This window comes from Rattus norvegicus, chromosome X, assembly GCF_021556685.1.
Source record: "Rattus norvegicus strain SHRSP/BbbUtx chromosome X, alternate assembly SHRSP_T2T, whole genome shotgun sequence".
Taxonomy (NCBI): Eukaryota; Metazoa; Chordata; class Mammalia; order Rodentia; family Muridae; genus Rattus; species Rattus norvegicus.
Window position 1 is genome coordinate 98286512 of NC_141554.1, and position 15953 is coordinate 98302464.

General features: G+C 37.8%; 1 protein-coding gene across 1 annotated transcript; it reads right to left on the reverse strand.

Annotated features, from left to right (window-relative positions):
- Positions 1–9475: 9475 nt before the first annotated feature.
- Positions 9476–15150, reverse strand: Cldn34c4 (claudin 34C4). Its single transcript, NM_001408916.1, has 2 exons — positions 15001–15150; positions 9476–10183 (listed from the first exon to the last, which is right to left on the reverse strand). Exon 2 carries the CDS (start codon positions 10159–10161, stop codon positions 9523–9525), a length of 639 nt encoding a protein of 212 aa, NP_001395845.1. The 5' UTR covers positions 10162–10183; positions 15001–15150; the 3' UTR covers positions 9476–9522.
- Positions 15151–15953: the final 803 nt, after the last annotated feature.

Here is a 15953-nt window from a genome sequence, read left to right on the forward strand (position 1 = left end):
ACACTGAGGAAAGAAATTGAAGAAGACCTCAGAAGATGGAAAGATCTTCCATGCTCATGGATTGGCAGGATTAATATAGTAAAAATGGCCATTTTACCAAAAGCAATCTACAGATTCAATGCAATCCCCATCAAAATACCAATCCAATTTTTCAAAGAGTTAGACAGAACAATTTGCAAATTCATCTGGAATAACAAAAAACCCAGGATAGCTAAAGCTATCCTCAACAATAAAAGGACTTCAGGGGGAATCACTATCCCTGAACTCAAGCAGTATTACAGAGCAATAGTGATAAAAACTGCATGGTATTGGTACAGAGACAGACAGATAGACCAATGGAATAGAATTGAAGACCCAGAAATGAACCCACACACCTATGGTCACTTGATTTTTGACAAAGGAGCCAAAACCATCCAATGGAAAAAAGATAGCATTTTCAGCAAATGGTGCTGGTTCAATTGGAGGGCAACATGTAGAAGAATGCAGATCGATCCATGCTTATCACCCTGTACAAAGCTTAAGTCCAAGTGGATCAAGGACCTCCACATCAAACCAGACACACTCAAACTAATAGAAGAAAAACTAGGGAAGCATCTGGAACACATGGGCACTGGAAAAAATTTCCTGAACAAAACACCAATGGCTTATGCTCTAAGATCAAGAATCGACAAATGGGATCTCATAAAACTGCAAAGCTTGTAAGGCAAAGGACACTGTGGTTAGGACAAAACGGCAACCAACAGATTGGGAAAAGATCTTTACCAATCCTACAACAGATAGAGACCTTATATCCAAAATATACAAAGAACTCAAGAAGTTAGACCACAGGGAGACAAATAACCCTATTAAAAATGGGGTTCAGAGCTAAACAAAGAATTCACAGCTGAGGAATGCCGAATGGCTGAGAAACACCTAAAGAAATGTTCAACATCTTTAGTCATAAGGGAAATGCAAATCAAAACAACCCTGAGATTTCACCTCACACCACTGTGATTGGCTAAGATCAAAAACTCAGGTGACAGCAGATGCTGGCGAGGATGTGGAGAAAGAGGAACACTCCTCCATTGTTGGTGGGATTGCAGACTGGTAAAACCATTCTGGAAATCAGTCTGGAGGTTCCTCAGAAAATTGGACATTGAACTGCCTGAGGATCCAGCTATACCTCTCTTGGGCATATACCCAAAAGATGCCTCAACATATAAAAGAGACACGTGCTCCACTATGTTCATCGCAGCCTTATTTATAATAGCCAGAAAATGGAAAGAACCCAGATGCCCTTCAACAGAGGAATGGATACAGAAAATGTGGTACATCTACACAATGGAATATTACTCAGCTATCAAAAACAACGAGTTTATGAAATTCGTAGGCAAATGGTTGGAACTGGAAAATATCATCCTGAGTGAGCTAACCCAATCACAGAAAGACATACATGGTATGCACTCATTGATAAGTGGCTATTAGCCCAAATGCTTGAATTACCCTAGATCCCTAGAACAAACGAAACTCAAGACGGATGATCAAAATGTGAATGCTTCACTCCTTCTTTAAATGAGGAAAAAGAATACCCTTGGCAGGGAAGGGAGAGGCAAAGATTAAAACAGAGACTGAAGGAACACCCATTCAGAGCCTGCCCCACATGTGGCCCATACATATACAGCCACCCAATTAGACAAGATGGATGAAGCAAAGAAGTGAACACCGACAGGAGCCGGATGTAGATCGCTCCTGAGAGACACAGCCAGAATACAGCAAATACAGAGGCGAATGCCAGCAGCAAACCACTGAACTGAGAATAGGTCCCCTATTGAAGGAATCAGAGAAAGAACTGGAAGAGCTTGAAGGGGCTCGAGACCCCAAAAGTACAACAATGCCAAGCAACCAGAGCTTCCAGGGACTAAGCCACTACCTAAAGACTATACATGGACTGACCCTGGACTCTGACCCCATAGGTAGCAATGAATATCCTAGTAAGAGCACCAGTGGAAGGGGAAGCCCTGGGTCCTGCAAGACTGAACCCCCAGTGAAGTAGTCTATGGGGGGAGGGCGGCAATGGGGGGAGGGTTGGAAGGGGAACACCCATAAGGAAGGGGAGGGGGGAGGGGGATGTTTGCCCGGAAACCGGGAAAGGGAATAACACTCGAAATGTATATAAGAAATACTCAAGTTAATAAAAAAAAAAATAGAATTGGCAAAAAAAAAAAATGGTCCCTGCAGAAGTTCTTCCTCACAACCACATACTCCCAGAAATAAGACTAAGACTCAAAACATATTTACAAATACTTTAGTAATATAGCTAGTCTCTTCTCTAACTAGGATCACAACATAAGATAACCATTTATTTTAATCTACATTTTGTCACATGGGTAGCTACCTGTACTCAGGTACCATTCATTTGCCCCCTCACACCTTCCTGGACTGATTTCCAGTGCCTGGCTCTATTCCAGAATTATTTCTCCTCATGGATATCATACTTTATATTTCCTGACAAAACCATAGGCCATAGGCTTTTTATATGATAAGTTATGCATCAATACTGGACACAAGATATTATGTCTACGATTCCCATTTTTAGTCCAATAAAATGCTTTTTATTTCAATTGTAAATTGAATACAATTATAACAGTGGCATTTTATTTGCTCAGTAGTTGAACCACAATGGAAGCAACTCCATAAGGAAGTTACTGGTGCTTATCATCCTCTTCAAAGTGGAATGTGGGTACTGTCAGGAGCAGGCCTGTCTCATATTCAAAACATCATATAATAATGAAGTAATTTTAAATGCCATACTCTGTAGGCTCTAAGGTTTTGAAGACCATCTATTTGCAGTATATCTGAACAAGCAAATGTTGCGCATCTCTAGCTATGTATTATCTCAACTCAGTATGTAAGTTTTTGTGATAATCCAGATTACTATTTAATAAGACCATGAGTTTGATATCCTCAAATTTGCATCAAAATACAAAGATCTCTATTAATGTAAGATTATGGCCCAAAGATATATTTTAGTTTAAGAGTAGATTCCATAATCTACCCCTATTTGTCTAATTTACTATACTATTTCTATACCTTCTTTTTCTTTCCAACTCCATTTACCTTTCTCTAAGAAAGAAGAAAGGAGAAGAAAGGAGAGAGTTCTCTGAGTCTATGCTCACTATTTAACTTCTTTCTTTCCAACACTATATTTGTAAATAATTCCCTAAAATGACAAAATATCTATAACTCATAAAATGATCAAAATCATCCACCCCACCTTAATGGACTGCGATGTTGGACTTCTGATAATTACTTAGTGCTGAGTTGGGGTGAAGGATTCCTATTTGGTTGACCAGAAGGAAATTAGAAAAAATGGTTAAGACAAAAGAAAACTAGCTTGAATCGTTTGTTGTATAATATCCCTGTGCTGAGTAAGTCCAAGTCTTAACTGACATCCTGACTGAAACAGTCTGAAAACCTGTACAAACTGAGGTTATATAAGATTAGCAGCCCTTCCTGAAGTTGTCCTTGAAGCAAGTCTCTGACAGCATCAGTTAAGGCAGGATCAGGCATCCTATCATCCTCAAGGGTGGATCTTGTCAGGTCTGATTCCTTGGCCTTTCATTCTGCCACATACAAACCTTACAAGTAATATATGATTCTATAAAGTCATTTCTATAGAATGTGCAGTGCACAAGTAAAGAAGATTTTCTGTTCTTTGTTTGAGCAGGTAAAAGGCAAATGCCTTTCTTTAGAAGATAGTCTGATCTTAAACCAAATTATAATCTTCATTCATGCCATAGGAAAGGATAGCATGATGAATATTGAGGAATCTATAGTCATCAATATGCATTGGCTATATATAGCTGAAGTTCTGCCCAGAAACAATTAAGTCTCGGCCAGTGCCAAAGGCTATCCTTATGTATAGGGATCAGCATATCCATGAGCTATCACATTGATCTTGTTGATATTTCTCTTTTTGTATGTACCCAAGAACTACTGTGTGTCTCACTCAGTTAAATCTGATCCCTATTACTTTGGAAAGAGTCAAGAACCATTTGTTCTTTCCTGTGAACACAACCTTAGTTCTTCTCTCAGGATATAGCATGCCTTTGGTCCAGCAGTTTTAATTCATTAAGTTGAAAATATCATGCTGATTGAGGTAATCCAATTACAAAAGAACACACATGGCATGTACTCATCGATAAGTGGACACTAGCCCTAAAGTTCAGATACACCTGTGATACAACTCACCAACCATATGAAACCCAAGAAGAAGATCACACCAAATTGTGGATGCTCCAGTCCTAGTCAGAAAGGGAAAGAAATTAATCTCCTGGAAGGAAAAGGAAAGGGAGCTGGGAGGGAGGGGGAGGGGGATGGAAAAGTGGGGATTAGGCAGTTCAGATAGGGAGGAGATGGGGAAAAATACAGATGGACAGGATTTTCAAAGGAGGTGTGTAGCAGTGCAGGAGGTGGTGAGGGTACTGAATGTAGCCACTAGAAAGTTCCAGATGCCAGGGACCTAAGAGGTTCCTGGGACCCAAAAAGAGAGGACACTAGCTGAAATACTCAACAGAGGAGAGTAGAGAACCTGCATCCATATCCAGTGGGCAGGCCCAGATCCTGGATGAGGGATCGAGACACCTACCCACCTCAAAAATACCAATCCAGAATTCTTCCAGTCAAAAGGAAATGCAGGGACAAAGAATAGAGACTGAAGGAAAAGCCATCCAGAGACTGTCCCACCTAGAGATCCTCCCCATCAACAGACACCAAACCCAAACACTATTGTTGATGCCAAAAAGCCCTTGCTGACAGGAGCCAGGTACAGCTACCCCCTGAGAGACTCTGTCAGACCCTTACCAACACAGACTTGGAGGCTTGCAGCCAACCATTGGACTGAGCACAGAGACCCGAATTGAGGATCTAGGAGAAGGACTGAAGGAGTTGAAGTGGTTTGCAATCCCATAGGAAGAATGATATGAACTAACCAGACACCCCCGCCCAGAGCTCCCAGGGTCTAAACTACCAAACAAATAGTACAAATGGAGGGACCCATGGCTCCAGCTGCATATGTAGTGGAGGATTTCCTTATCTGGCATCAATGGGAAGGGGGCCCCTTGTTTCTGTGGAGGTTCAATGCCCATAGAGGAATGCTAGGGTGCTGAGTCAGGAGTAGGTGTGTAGGTAGGGGACTATCTTCATAGAGGCAGGGGGAAGGGTTGAGAGAACAGGAGGTTTGTCGAGGAGTAATTGGGAAGGGGAATAACATGTGAAATGTAATAGAAAAATAACAAATAAAACATAGAAAAAGTGTAGACTGATCCAATTTACCAGCCCACTTTTTACTAGGTCTACTATATTTTTATCTCTCTCAAAGAGAATGTTCACCATTGAACTTATTACCATCTTAATTTTGATAATTTAAAGCAATTTAAAACTTTGATTATTATTTAATGAGACAGGGTTTCTATGTATAATCCAGGCTGACTTGGATTTGACATGTAGATTAGTCATGCCTCTAACTTCCAAGGAACCTTTCTGTCTCTGCCTTTGTTTCCCAAGTATTCAGATCAGTGTGTGTGTGTGTGTGTGTGTGTGTGTGTATACTTTTGAAAATGTTTATATCTATTTTTATTTTTCTCCATTGGAGATTATTATGTATGTAGACTTATTTGTCTTAGCTTTTTATTTCTTAATTAGTACCCCTTTCTGTATTCAACTTTATTTAAATTACCTTTCATTTAGTATGAGCAAATTCCCAGGTCATCAAGTGTCTATGCAGAGTTTTTGACTTGGGTCCTGTGCCATGCACCAGGGGGGGCAGTGATCAGTTCCCCAGTGGGATCCCACATTTACAAAATCCATGCTTAGATCAGCTTGATACCTTATTTTAAGTTAGCTCTCATGAGCTGCCATTAATTTTCCCATGAGAACCCCAAAAGTATTCCAAGAGACAGATTGGCTGCTCAGAGTATCTTGAAACTCTATTCCACTAACTCTCAAGAACAAAGACAACACTACCCAAACCCAACTCTGCATCTCTACATTTCCCAGTAGAGTATATCTTTCCTGGGGCAAAATGATTTTTGGCAACAGAAAAGAATTATCTTTCAAATTGCAATTATAAAAATATTTTATGTGGATAATATACCCATATTTCCCTTTCTCTTTATATAAATTTAAGATTGATGCATATTTATTTTCTAAATTACGATGGACCTTCCTAATTCCAATTATAATTATGCAAAACCTATATAGTATCTTTAGAGAAAAAATGTGTCATTTTGAATTTGAGACTCTTGTCTACGAGTGACTGTATCTATAAGCAGAGGGTCTCTCCCTGGTTTTATTTTTTAGACCCAGCTGGTCTAGAATTTAGAGATCTGCCTGTTTACATCTCCTGTGCCTGTTTTGTTTTAGCTCAAACACTGTTCTGTGCCTAACCATGCCACCATCTCATTGTTTGCAGGGGGAGGTCTTTTATCCTTCTGCACAATTCTGGCCAGGGTAGCCAATGTAGTGCTGCACTTCTGCACACCATGAGAGCATTAATTACCATATGACAGGATTGGGCCCATGGATTATGCCAAGTTTGGGAGAATCTGAATGGGCTTATACTGAAACTGTGGTCCCTGGGAAGTCTTTATATATTTTGCCATCCACACTTCCATCAGTTGCATTCATCCTCTGTGTAACCGGGATCTTGGTTCCTCCCTCCTTGGCACCATTATGGTTTGCTCTCAGAAGAAGCCCCAACTTCTTTGATTTGTTTTTAAATTTAGTAAAGTCTTCTTTAAAAAGCTTCCTTTCAAACTACTCTGTAGGTTGCTGATCCTTGGCTAGGAAACCTAATTCTAAGACATATGTCTTGTGATGTTCTCAGACGTCTTGGATTTGTTCTGTTTCAATTATTTATTTTTTTTAAAAAACCAGACCTCTGTGACTGGCTAGCCCAAACTTTCCCCTGCTTTTTGCCCAGGCCTTTTAAGTCTGTAAGTTTGAGTTGTATATACATATTAGGGATGTATTACCAGCTAATTAAAGACTAGAATTGGGACAGGAGACATTGTACATATGAATTATATCTGACCATAAATTGATCACTACCAATTCTATTATCATAATCTATATTGGGAATGAATTTATTTTTCTATTTTATTTTAGGTTTAATTTTATTTGATATGTGCAAATATTTTACCTCTCTCTATATCGTGTACCAAAAATATGCCTGGTGCCTATTCAGGACCAAAGATGGTGTCTGGGACTATAGTTAGACTGTATGTGAGTTGCCATATGCTTGCTAGGAATCAAACCCAATGTCCTAAGCAAGAGAAACAACTGCCCTTATCCAGTGGGTAACCTCCTTAGCATCTTTTTGTTCATTTTTTAAGGGCTTGGAATGAAACACAATGGGATAATCACTGTTCTCACCTTAAGACCTTGTAAATACACCTTATGACCTTGATCATTTCCATAAATAAAATGTAGAGGAAAAATCATTCATGAAACGTCAAGAACTGCTTCAATATTCAAAAGTAAAACCCAGACCATAATTTAATATTTTATTAATTATTGAAAATACAGGGAAAGGATGAAGCAGTTACCCCACCTTCTTTGTATGTATGAGAATGTGGAACAAATAGACATTGTAGGTAAGTTCAAACTCTGTAAAATCTTTTAAGCTAATTAGAAAAACATTGAAATATGACTTTGTGGAATGCTAATCTACCATTGATACAAACAGGGACCATATGGAGATGCAACTCTTTGTTGGAGAAAACATTAGGCTTAAGTGAAATTAAAACTTCTTCTCAAGAATCTACCAATAATTGTATCAAACCTTGTATCAATTAGAGGAAGGTACTGTAAGACACCTATATAATAGCACTCAGTATATTGTTCTTGGCACCACCCAGGAAGAACTTTTTCTAAAGAACTCAATGAGAGTTAGTTAACTGACAGGAAATTGACTGAATTATTAAATGGCATGTGTAGTGTAAGAGGCAGAAGGGGATACTACAGAAATGTGTGTGTGTGTGTGTGTGTGTGCTTGTGTTTATATTTTTGTGTTTACAAGTATTGTGATTCATAAACCTAAGAGGAAGACTGAGCAAATTGCATACAAATTTAAGAATAATTTGTTGGGTAGTAACATTTCCAAAACTTTAACTTACATGAAAAATTCTCAGACTTTAAAAGAAATACTATAGTCAGACAAGGAAATCTTCATTTGCAGTTTGAGATAAAAGGGTGTGATGCCTGGAATTTAAAACATTCAGCAAAAAATAGGTTTAAAGTGCTGAAGGTAGATGAAACTACCAAATAGTTGCAAAGCTCCAAAATAGTTGACCTTTATATTATATTGGGGAGATTATTAACACCAGTGTTTCAACATTAATGTATTTTTTAAAAGTTCATAGAATAAAGAATTACTATTATCATGGCATGAAAATATGACTGCTTTTGAATTTAATATTGATTTCAGAGAATATACAAAGTTGATGAATTTGAACACTCATATACATATATACTATTTTAATGGTTATTCTACATTATCAACTTAACTACATCTAGAACCTAAGCACAAAAACTGAGGGCATGCATGTGAAGGAATTTTACTTAAATTGAAATATGAATATCTAATTTAAATCCAGATTTTTGAGATACTAAGACACATGTTTTATGAGATTTTTAACCTGCAAAAAGGCAAAAATTTATTCTAGACTAAACAGCTTTAACCAAGATCTAATCTAGGACAAGCTTCCTGTTTGAATCCTGTATTAGGAATATGAAAGAAGGAAGTTATTCCTCTTTGTCTGCTTGCCCACACCTTCCTAACAAGTCCATTATTTCATTGACATTAGAGCCTTCTCCTTCAGGATTGCAGCATATACTAAAGAGCAACTCAAATATCAAAATTTCTGGACTGAGTAACTATTGGATTTTTGAACTTTCTTTGTGTAGCCAAGCATTATTGGATTAGCTGCATTATACCCTGCAATGTCATTGTAATAAATTATGTGTTTGTGTGTGTGTGTGTGTGTGTGTGTGTGTGTGTGAGAGAGAGAGAGAGAGAGAGAGAGAGAGAGAGAGAGAGAAAGAGAGAGAGAGAGTTGTGTGTGGGATATTGATTCTATAAATTCTGTTCCTTTAGAGAACCCTGACTAATATGACTATGTTTACTGGTTAACCTTGACCAAACACATTTCATTAATTGTATCCAAACATGTTTAGATTTTATAACACAAATTAGTAGTTGGAATGATTAAAATACAAAACACAACTAAAAAATCCCCAAATAAACAAAAAATGAAAAGCAAAAAAATAAAGCAAACAATTGAACCAAAGTAATAAACCAAGTAGGAAAGAATGTTAAATGTCATATTTTCATATTCTGTCATAGGCTACCAAGGGCAGGGCTTGTTGGCCTTGGAAATTCTAGGTCAATAGTTTAAACTCCCATTAGATCCCTGTCTGCACCCCCAAAGTTATGACCAAGAATATTGGATTTTCAGGATTATGCATGCTGTAAATTTATTTTCAAACAAGGGGAAGATTTTCATTTTCCATTGAAGGACAGTAAGAAATAAAAATTATAGCACTTAACAAAAACAGTATGGCAGATACACTTGCCACTCCCATGGCACTTCCCACTCTTTGAGCATATGGAAAAAGCGGCATTTGGAAAGAAGGCAGGAAACATACCACTTCCTTGTTTGGCACAGAGAAGTAATTACACATAATAGCAAGAAAAATAAAGGTGCTAGCAACAGCATTGAGGACAGCTGAAAGAACAAAGGGATTGTTGTCGTCATTCTTCTGCAGCTTCTCCATGTATAACTTCTGTAGAGCAAAGACAGCACGAATTGTCCCAACCAGACCAATAATGTTTGCAATCAGGAGCAGATGTTGAGCTAACCGGATATCCAAAGGAACAAGGGCATTACGATAGCTGTAGTGATGGCAAACTCTCTGGCGGATGGAGTTGTCAATGTGGTTGCAAATACAGGCTCTCCAAATACCTATAAAAGCCACGCTTGGGGAGGAAACCTTGGGTTCTTCCAAATACCAAATTCGCCATTCTGGAAGGCCCATAGATGCGCTGCACATTATCCATGCAATGGTGGCCAAGGCGAAACCTCTTATTTGGTGATTGGCAGACTTGTTGAACAATGCCATGCTGGCATCAAATATGTAGAAACTGAAAAATAAATGCAGGGAAAGAAATGAAGGTGCCCCCTTTCAATCTTTAGCAGTGTCTTTTAGATTAGCAGTACCAAAATGGTAGTCATTTATTTTAAAAAAGTAGCCCTTTCTTATTAAGATATACTGTTATACCCTTCCTTAGCCATCTGTGCCCAGAGCTGGGGCTTTCCCATAGCCCTTGAATACAAAACCTGCCCACAGAGAGCTGGTCTGCAAGGAGCAGTCTCCCTTCAAAGTCTACAGGAGTGACTCCACTTTCACCCCATTGACTGCCCGAGGAGAGACACTCTGGTAGAACACAGGTCACTGGAGCCACAGGGTGACTTAGAACAGGACCTTTTCGGTCTCCTTATGCACCCAGACCAGGGCCTGTCCCAGAGCTCTCAAACCTAAAACCTGCTGACAGAAATGAACCCACACACCTATGGTCATATGTTTTATGACAAAGGAGCTAAAACTATCTATCCAATGGTAAAAAGACAATATTTTCAACAAATCATGCTGGCTGAACTAAAGGTAAGCATGTAGAAGATTGGAAATAACCCATTCTTATCTCTTTGTACAAAGCTCAAGTGGATCAAAGACCTCCTTATAAAACCAGATACACCGAAACTAATAGAAGAGAAAGTGGGGGACAGCCTCAAACAGATAGGCACAGAGGAATGTTTCCTGAACAGAATACCAATGGCTTATGTTCTAAGATAAAGAATTGACAGATAGGACCTCATAAAATTGCTAAGATTCTGTAAGGCAACGGATACTGTCAATAGGAAAAATGGCAACAAACAGATTGGGAAAAGGTCTTTACCAATCCTATATCCGATAGAGGGCTAATATCTAATATATACAAAGACCAGAAGAAGTTAGACTCCAGATATTCAAATAATCCTATTAAAAATGCTCCACATGGCTAAACAAAGAATTCTCAATTTAGGAATAACAAATGGCTAAGAAGCACCTAAAGAAATGTTCAACATCCTTAGTCATCAGGGAAATGCAAATAAAAATAACCTTGAGATTCCACCTCACACCAGTTAGACTGGCTAAGTTCAAAAACTCAGGTGACAGTAGATGCAAGATAGGATTTGAAGAAATAGGAACACTGTTTTATTGTTGTTCGATTGTAAGCTGGTACAACCACTCTGGAAATCAGTCTGGCAGCTCCTCAAATAATTGGATGTAGTATTACCTGAGGACACAGCTATACCACTCCTGGCCATACACCCAAAAGATGTAACAACTTATTACAAGGACACATGTTCTATTTTGTTAATAGGAGCCTTATTTATAATAGTCAGAAGATAGAAAGAAACCAGATGTCCTTCAACAGAGGAATGGATATGGAAAATATGGTACATCTACACAATGGAATGTACTACTCAGTTATTAAAAACAATGACTAAATGAAATTTTTAGGCAAATGAAAAGAACTAGAAAATATCATTCTGAGTGTGGTAATCCAGTCACAAAAGAACACACATAGTCTGCACTCACTGATAAGTGGATGTTAGCCAAAATATCTTGGAATTCCTAAGAAAAAATTTACAGATCATATGAAGCAGAGGAAGAAGGAAGAACAAAATTTAGATGCTTCATTCCTTCTACAAGGGAGAACAAAATACTTGCAGGAGGAAATACAGGGACAAAGCATGGAACAGGGAGTGAATAAAAGGTCATCCAGAAACTGCTTGGATCCATCCCATATGCAACCACCAAACCGAGTCACTACTGCTGATGCCAAGAAGTGCTTGTTAACAGGAGCCAGATATGTGTATCTCCTGAGAGGCTCTCCCAGTGCCCTACTGATACAGATGAGATGTTTGCAGTTAACAATAGGACTGAATAAGGGGACCCTAATGGAGGAGAAAGAGGAAAGACTGAAGGAGCTGAAGGGGTTTACAACACCATAGGAAGAATAATGAAATCAACCAACCAAGCCCCACTAGAGCTCCCAGGGACTAAACTACCAACCAGTGAGTAAAACAGAGGGACCCATGAATCCAGCTGCATATATAGCAGAGGATGCTATTGTCCAGTATCAATGGGAGAAAAAGCCTTTGGTCCTGTGAAGGCTTGTTTTCTCAATGTAGAGTAATGACAGGGTGTTGAGGTTGGAGTGAGTGTGTGGGAATGGGATCATCCTCATAGAAGCAGGGGGAGGGGCTATGGGAAAGGGGATAACATTTGTAATATAAATACATAAAAATTCCAAGAAAATAAAATTATCTTAAAAAAGATAAACTGTTATGAGTTTGGTCTGAGACAAAAACATAAAAGGGCCCTGTGACAATATTTGCTGAGAAATTCACAATAATCAAAGGTTAACAGATAATAAATTTTATGATTTATTATATATTACTTACTATATATTACCTTAAAGTCAACCTATCCTCCAGAGTACTCACCACACAGCTAATTAGATAAAAAATTTACAATTTAGGAACTACAAAAATATTTATGAGGAAACAAACTTCAACGAAGAGAGAATATTATGTATATATTACAGTATAATTTTTATTTATTTTTCTAGACCTGTCATGAAATATATTGAAAAAATACAAATCACAATACATTTAAATTCTAAGATTTACTAAGAAAAACTCATAGTTTTTCTTTTTGTTTTTGTTTTAGGTTAAAATTATGGCATTTGTGAGTGTGTGTTTGTTTGTGTTTGTGTGTGTCTGTGTATGCATGTGTACGTGCGTATGTGTGTTTTTGTTTGAAATAGAGTTTTACTGGAAAGCAGATGAATCATATGCCTGAGACCTAGCTTGATTGACAGGTTAAATTGCACATACTAATCTGAAAAGCAAAAGAATGGCAAATATGGGTTCAGGTGAATGAAAGATAAGAAAAGAGAAGTAATCAAATTTTGCTTGCAGAGAACACCTAGGATGCCTGCAAGTTCTAGAAAAAGTATCATGAATTGGTCCACAGGATAAGGGATTTTGAAGGTTGATCCTTAAAATCACTTCCAGTGTCCCGAGCAACCCTAGCAGAGAACATAAAAACAACATCATTGTCTTTGTTTAGATATTCCTATTCAGTTGTTTCCTGGTATTTTGGGTTAAATTAGACAAGGTGTCTACCATGGAACTGCCCTTCTTTTAAAAAGAAATTGTTTTGAGACTAGCTATTGCTAAGTTTTCCAAGCTTGCCTTGAAAACAATATGTATTCTAAGAAAGCACTTTCTTTGTTTGCTTTTGTTTGTTTTCTTTGAATTAATGCCTTACTAAATACATCAGGGCAAATACATATTCTCTAGGTAGCCCAGAATGATCAATACATAATATTATTCCTCCTTCTACTATCAGAAAACTAACATTGTACTGAACTCATAACAGATGAAAAGGGGACTTTTTAATTCCCTACCAGTATTTCTGATTAAATCCCCAAAGAATAAAATTCTAGGAGCTTTGTCTAGTTAGGTGGATAAGAAGTATAAGGCAGTTAAGGAAGGTCACAAGATTCCAATATAATGGACTATGTGTGAGGGAGAGCAGAGGAAATAAGTGAAAGTACACCTACCTACCACTTGGAATCTTACATCATCACATTCTGTAAATGGAAGGGGATCTGGAATGAAGGAGTAGGAATTTGTGTAACATTTTCTTACTAGTTAAATGAGCAATTTACACTAAATACTCAGGCAGAGACAGAGATTCAGAAATACAGAGACATTGTTCTACAAAATAGACAAGCAAAGATAAAGAGATAGAAATACAGAGTACTGCCTCTACCAGATACCAGAAGAAAGAATTGATCACACTGAATTTTGCAAGCCCAGAGAAAAGGTACAAATGCAAAATTCAATGTTCAGTTTGAATTTTTATTGAGTATTTTTTCTTCTATATTTATATATCTATATATCTATCTCTATTCATATCTCTATAACTATATAACTATATCTACAACTATCACTATCTCTATCATCTCTATCTATATCTATATATCTAATCTATATCTTTCTATATCATCTATATCTATATATTTTAAATCAAATAATATGTGTTGTTTAGGTTTTCATTTTTGTGACCTAAGTGCCCCAAACAAGAAGATATTGGGAATTATTTAGTTCATTGATATATTTCAGAGATGTTAATCTATATTTTTTGCCTTTATTTTTCTAGGTATGTGGTGAGGGAGGTAGAACATCATTGTAGAAGGCAAGAATGACAGGGAGATTCTTCCTTATAATGGACAGGAATCAGGGACAAAGAAAAGGATTAGGTACTTTACATTTTTATAGGCCCAGCTTCTGGTATCTCCTTTCTCTAGCTATGACCCAGCTCCTTAAAAGCACTCCAAAACTTACATCACATCAGCATATGAGGCCATGGATTTAACACCTGAGGACTTTTCAGTGATAGGCCATACACAAACTATAACTACATGGTAAATTAGGCACTGAGTTTTCTAAAGGTAGAGTACTTTCACTATTTAAAATACTGAGAGGATGATAAATTCTCCAATAGGTGGCATAATTAATGAACCTTGAAGATATTAAATTAAATGAAAAAAGTCAGTCTCACATCAAGGACTGATTAAATACCACTAGGAAGGTCTCTTTGAGGATCAATTCTAGAGACATATGAAGTAGAATTGTGGTTGTGGATACAGCAGAAGAGCATAACATTCCATAAGGACAACATTTAGTTTGGGAAAGATGGACAATGGAAATGGTACCATTGCATCCTGAAGGTACTTCTGGCAATGGGACTGTATATATAACAGTCATTGTTAAATTTTATATGTATATTTAACTACATTAAATAATATATATGACAAAGAAGGCTAGGGCATATACTTACCAGAATTGCTGTCTTCAAGTTAACCAGTGATGTGGCAGGAATGTGTGATACCTAGGACAAGGGAGCCCAAAGAAAGGAAACAGAGCTCTTCAAATGTCCCTCCTAGCTCTGTATTCTTGGCTAGAGTATTGAAGGTACAAACCCTGAGCCCTTTCTTAAGTCACCACATTCCAATCCTTTGTTACCTCATCATCTCTCATTTCCCCCTCTCTCTCTCTCCATCCCTCTCACTTCCCCCATTCTTGCATCCTTTCTCCTCTCTCTCATTCTCTCTTGTCTCTCCTACTCATGTCTCTCCCTTCCCTCTCCCTGTCTCCACCTTGCTCTTCCCAGTCCTTTTTCTCACTTCTCTTTCCTCTTTCTTTTTTATCTCTACCTCTCTCTGCTCAATTTTCTTCTTTCTCCTATCTTTTCTTCCTTCATCCTCCTCTCTCTCCCTTTCTCCTCTCCTTTCTTTTCCTTTTGCCTTCTCTCTTCTCTTTCTCCTCCCTTCCTTTCTACCTCTCTTTGTCTTTCTCTATGTGTCGGTCTCTTTCACTCTGCCTTGTCTTTCTATCTCTATTGCTCTAACTCTCCCTCTCTCTCCCTAGATATCTTTTCCCCTTTATCTCTCTTCATTGTCTCCCTCTCTTTTGCTCTATCTTTTTATTCAACTCTTTTGTTCACCCAGGATCACTTTCGAATTCCCCTCATTTTCTTGTTTCTCCCTATTTATCCCACCCTCTGTCTACTTCAACTCTTTATTTATGTACCCTGTGTATAACTCTTTGTGCCTTGAGGAACAAAATGAGGTAGGAAAAGGGAGAGAAGAGAGAAGAAAAAGAAAGAGGAAGCGTGGATAAGAGAGAAAGTAATCAGACAGGGAAAGAGGGAAGACAGAGTAAAGGAAATATGGAAAGAGAAAGAAAGGAAAAAGAGGAATGAGGAAGAATGAAACAGATGGTGATGGAGTA

Bases quoted from the DNA above. Each gene is read 5' to 3' on its own strand.
- Cldn34c4 (NM_001408916.1), bottom strand. From the start codon at position 10,161: ATGGCATTGTTCAACAAGTCTGCCAATCACCAAATAAGAGGTTTCGCC.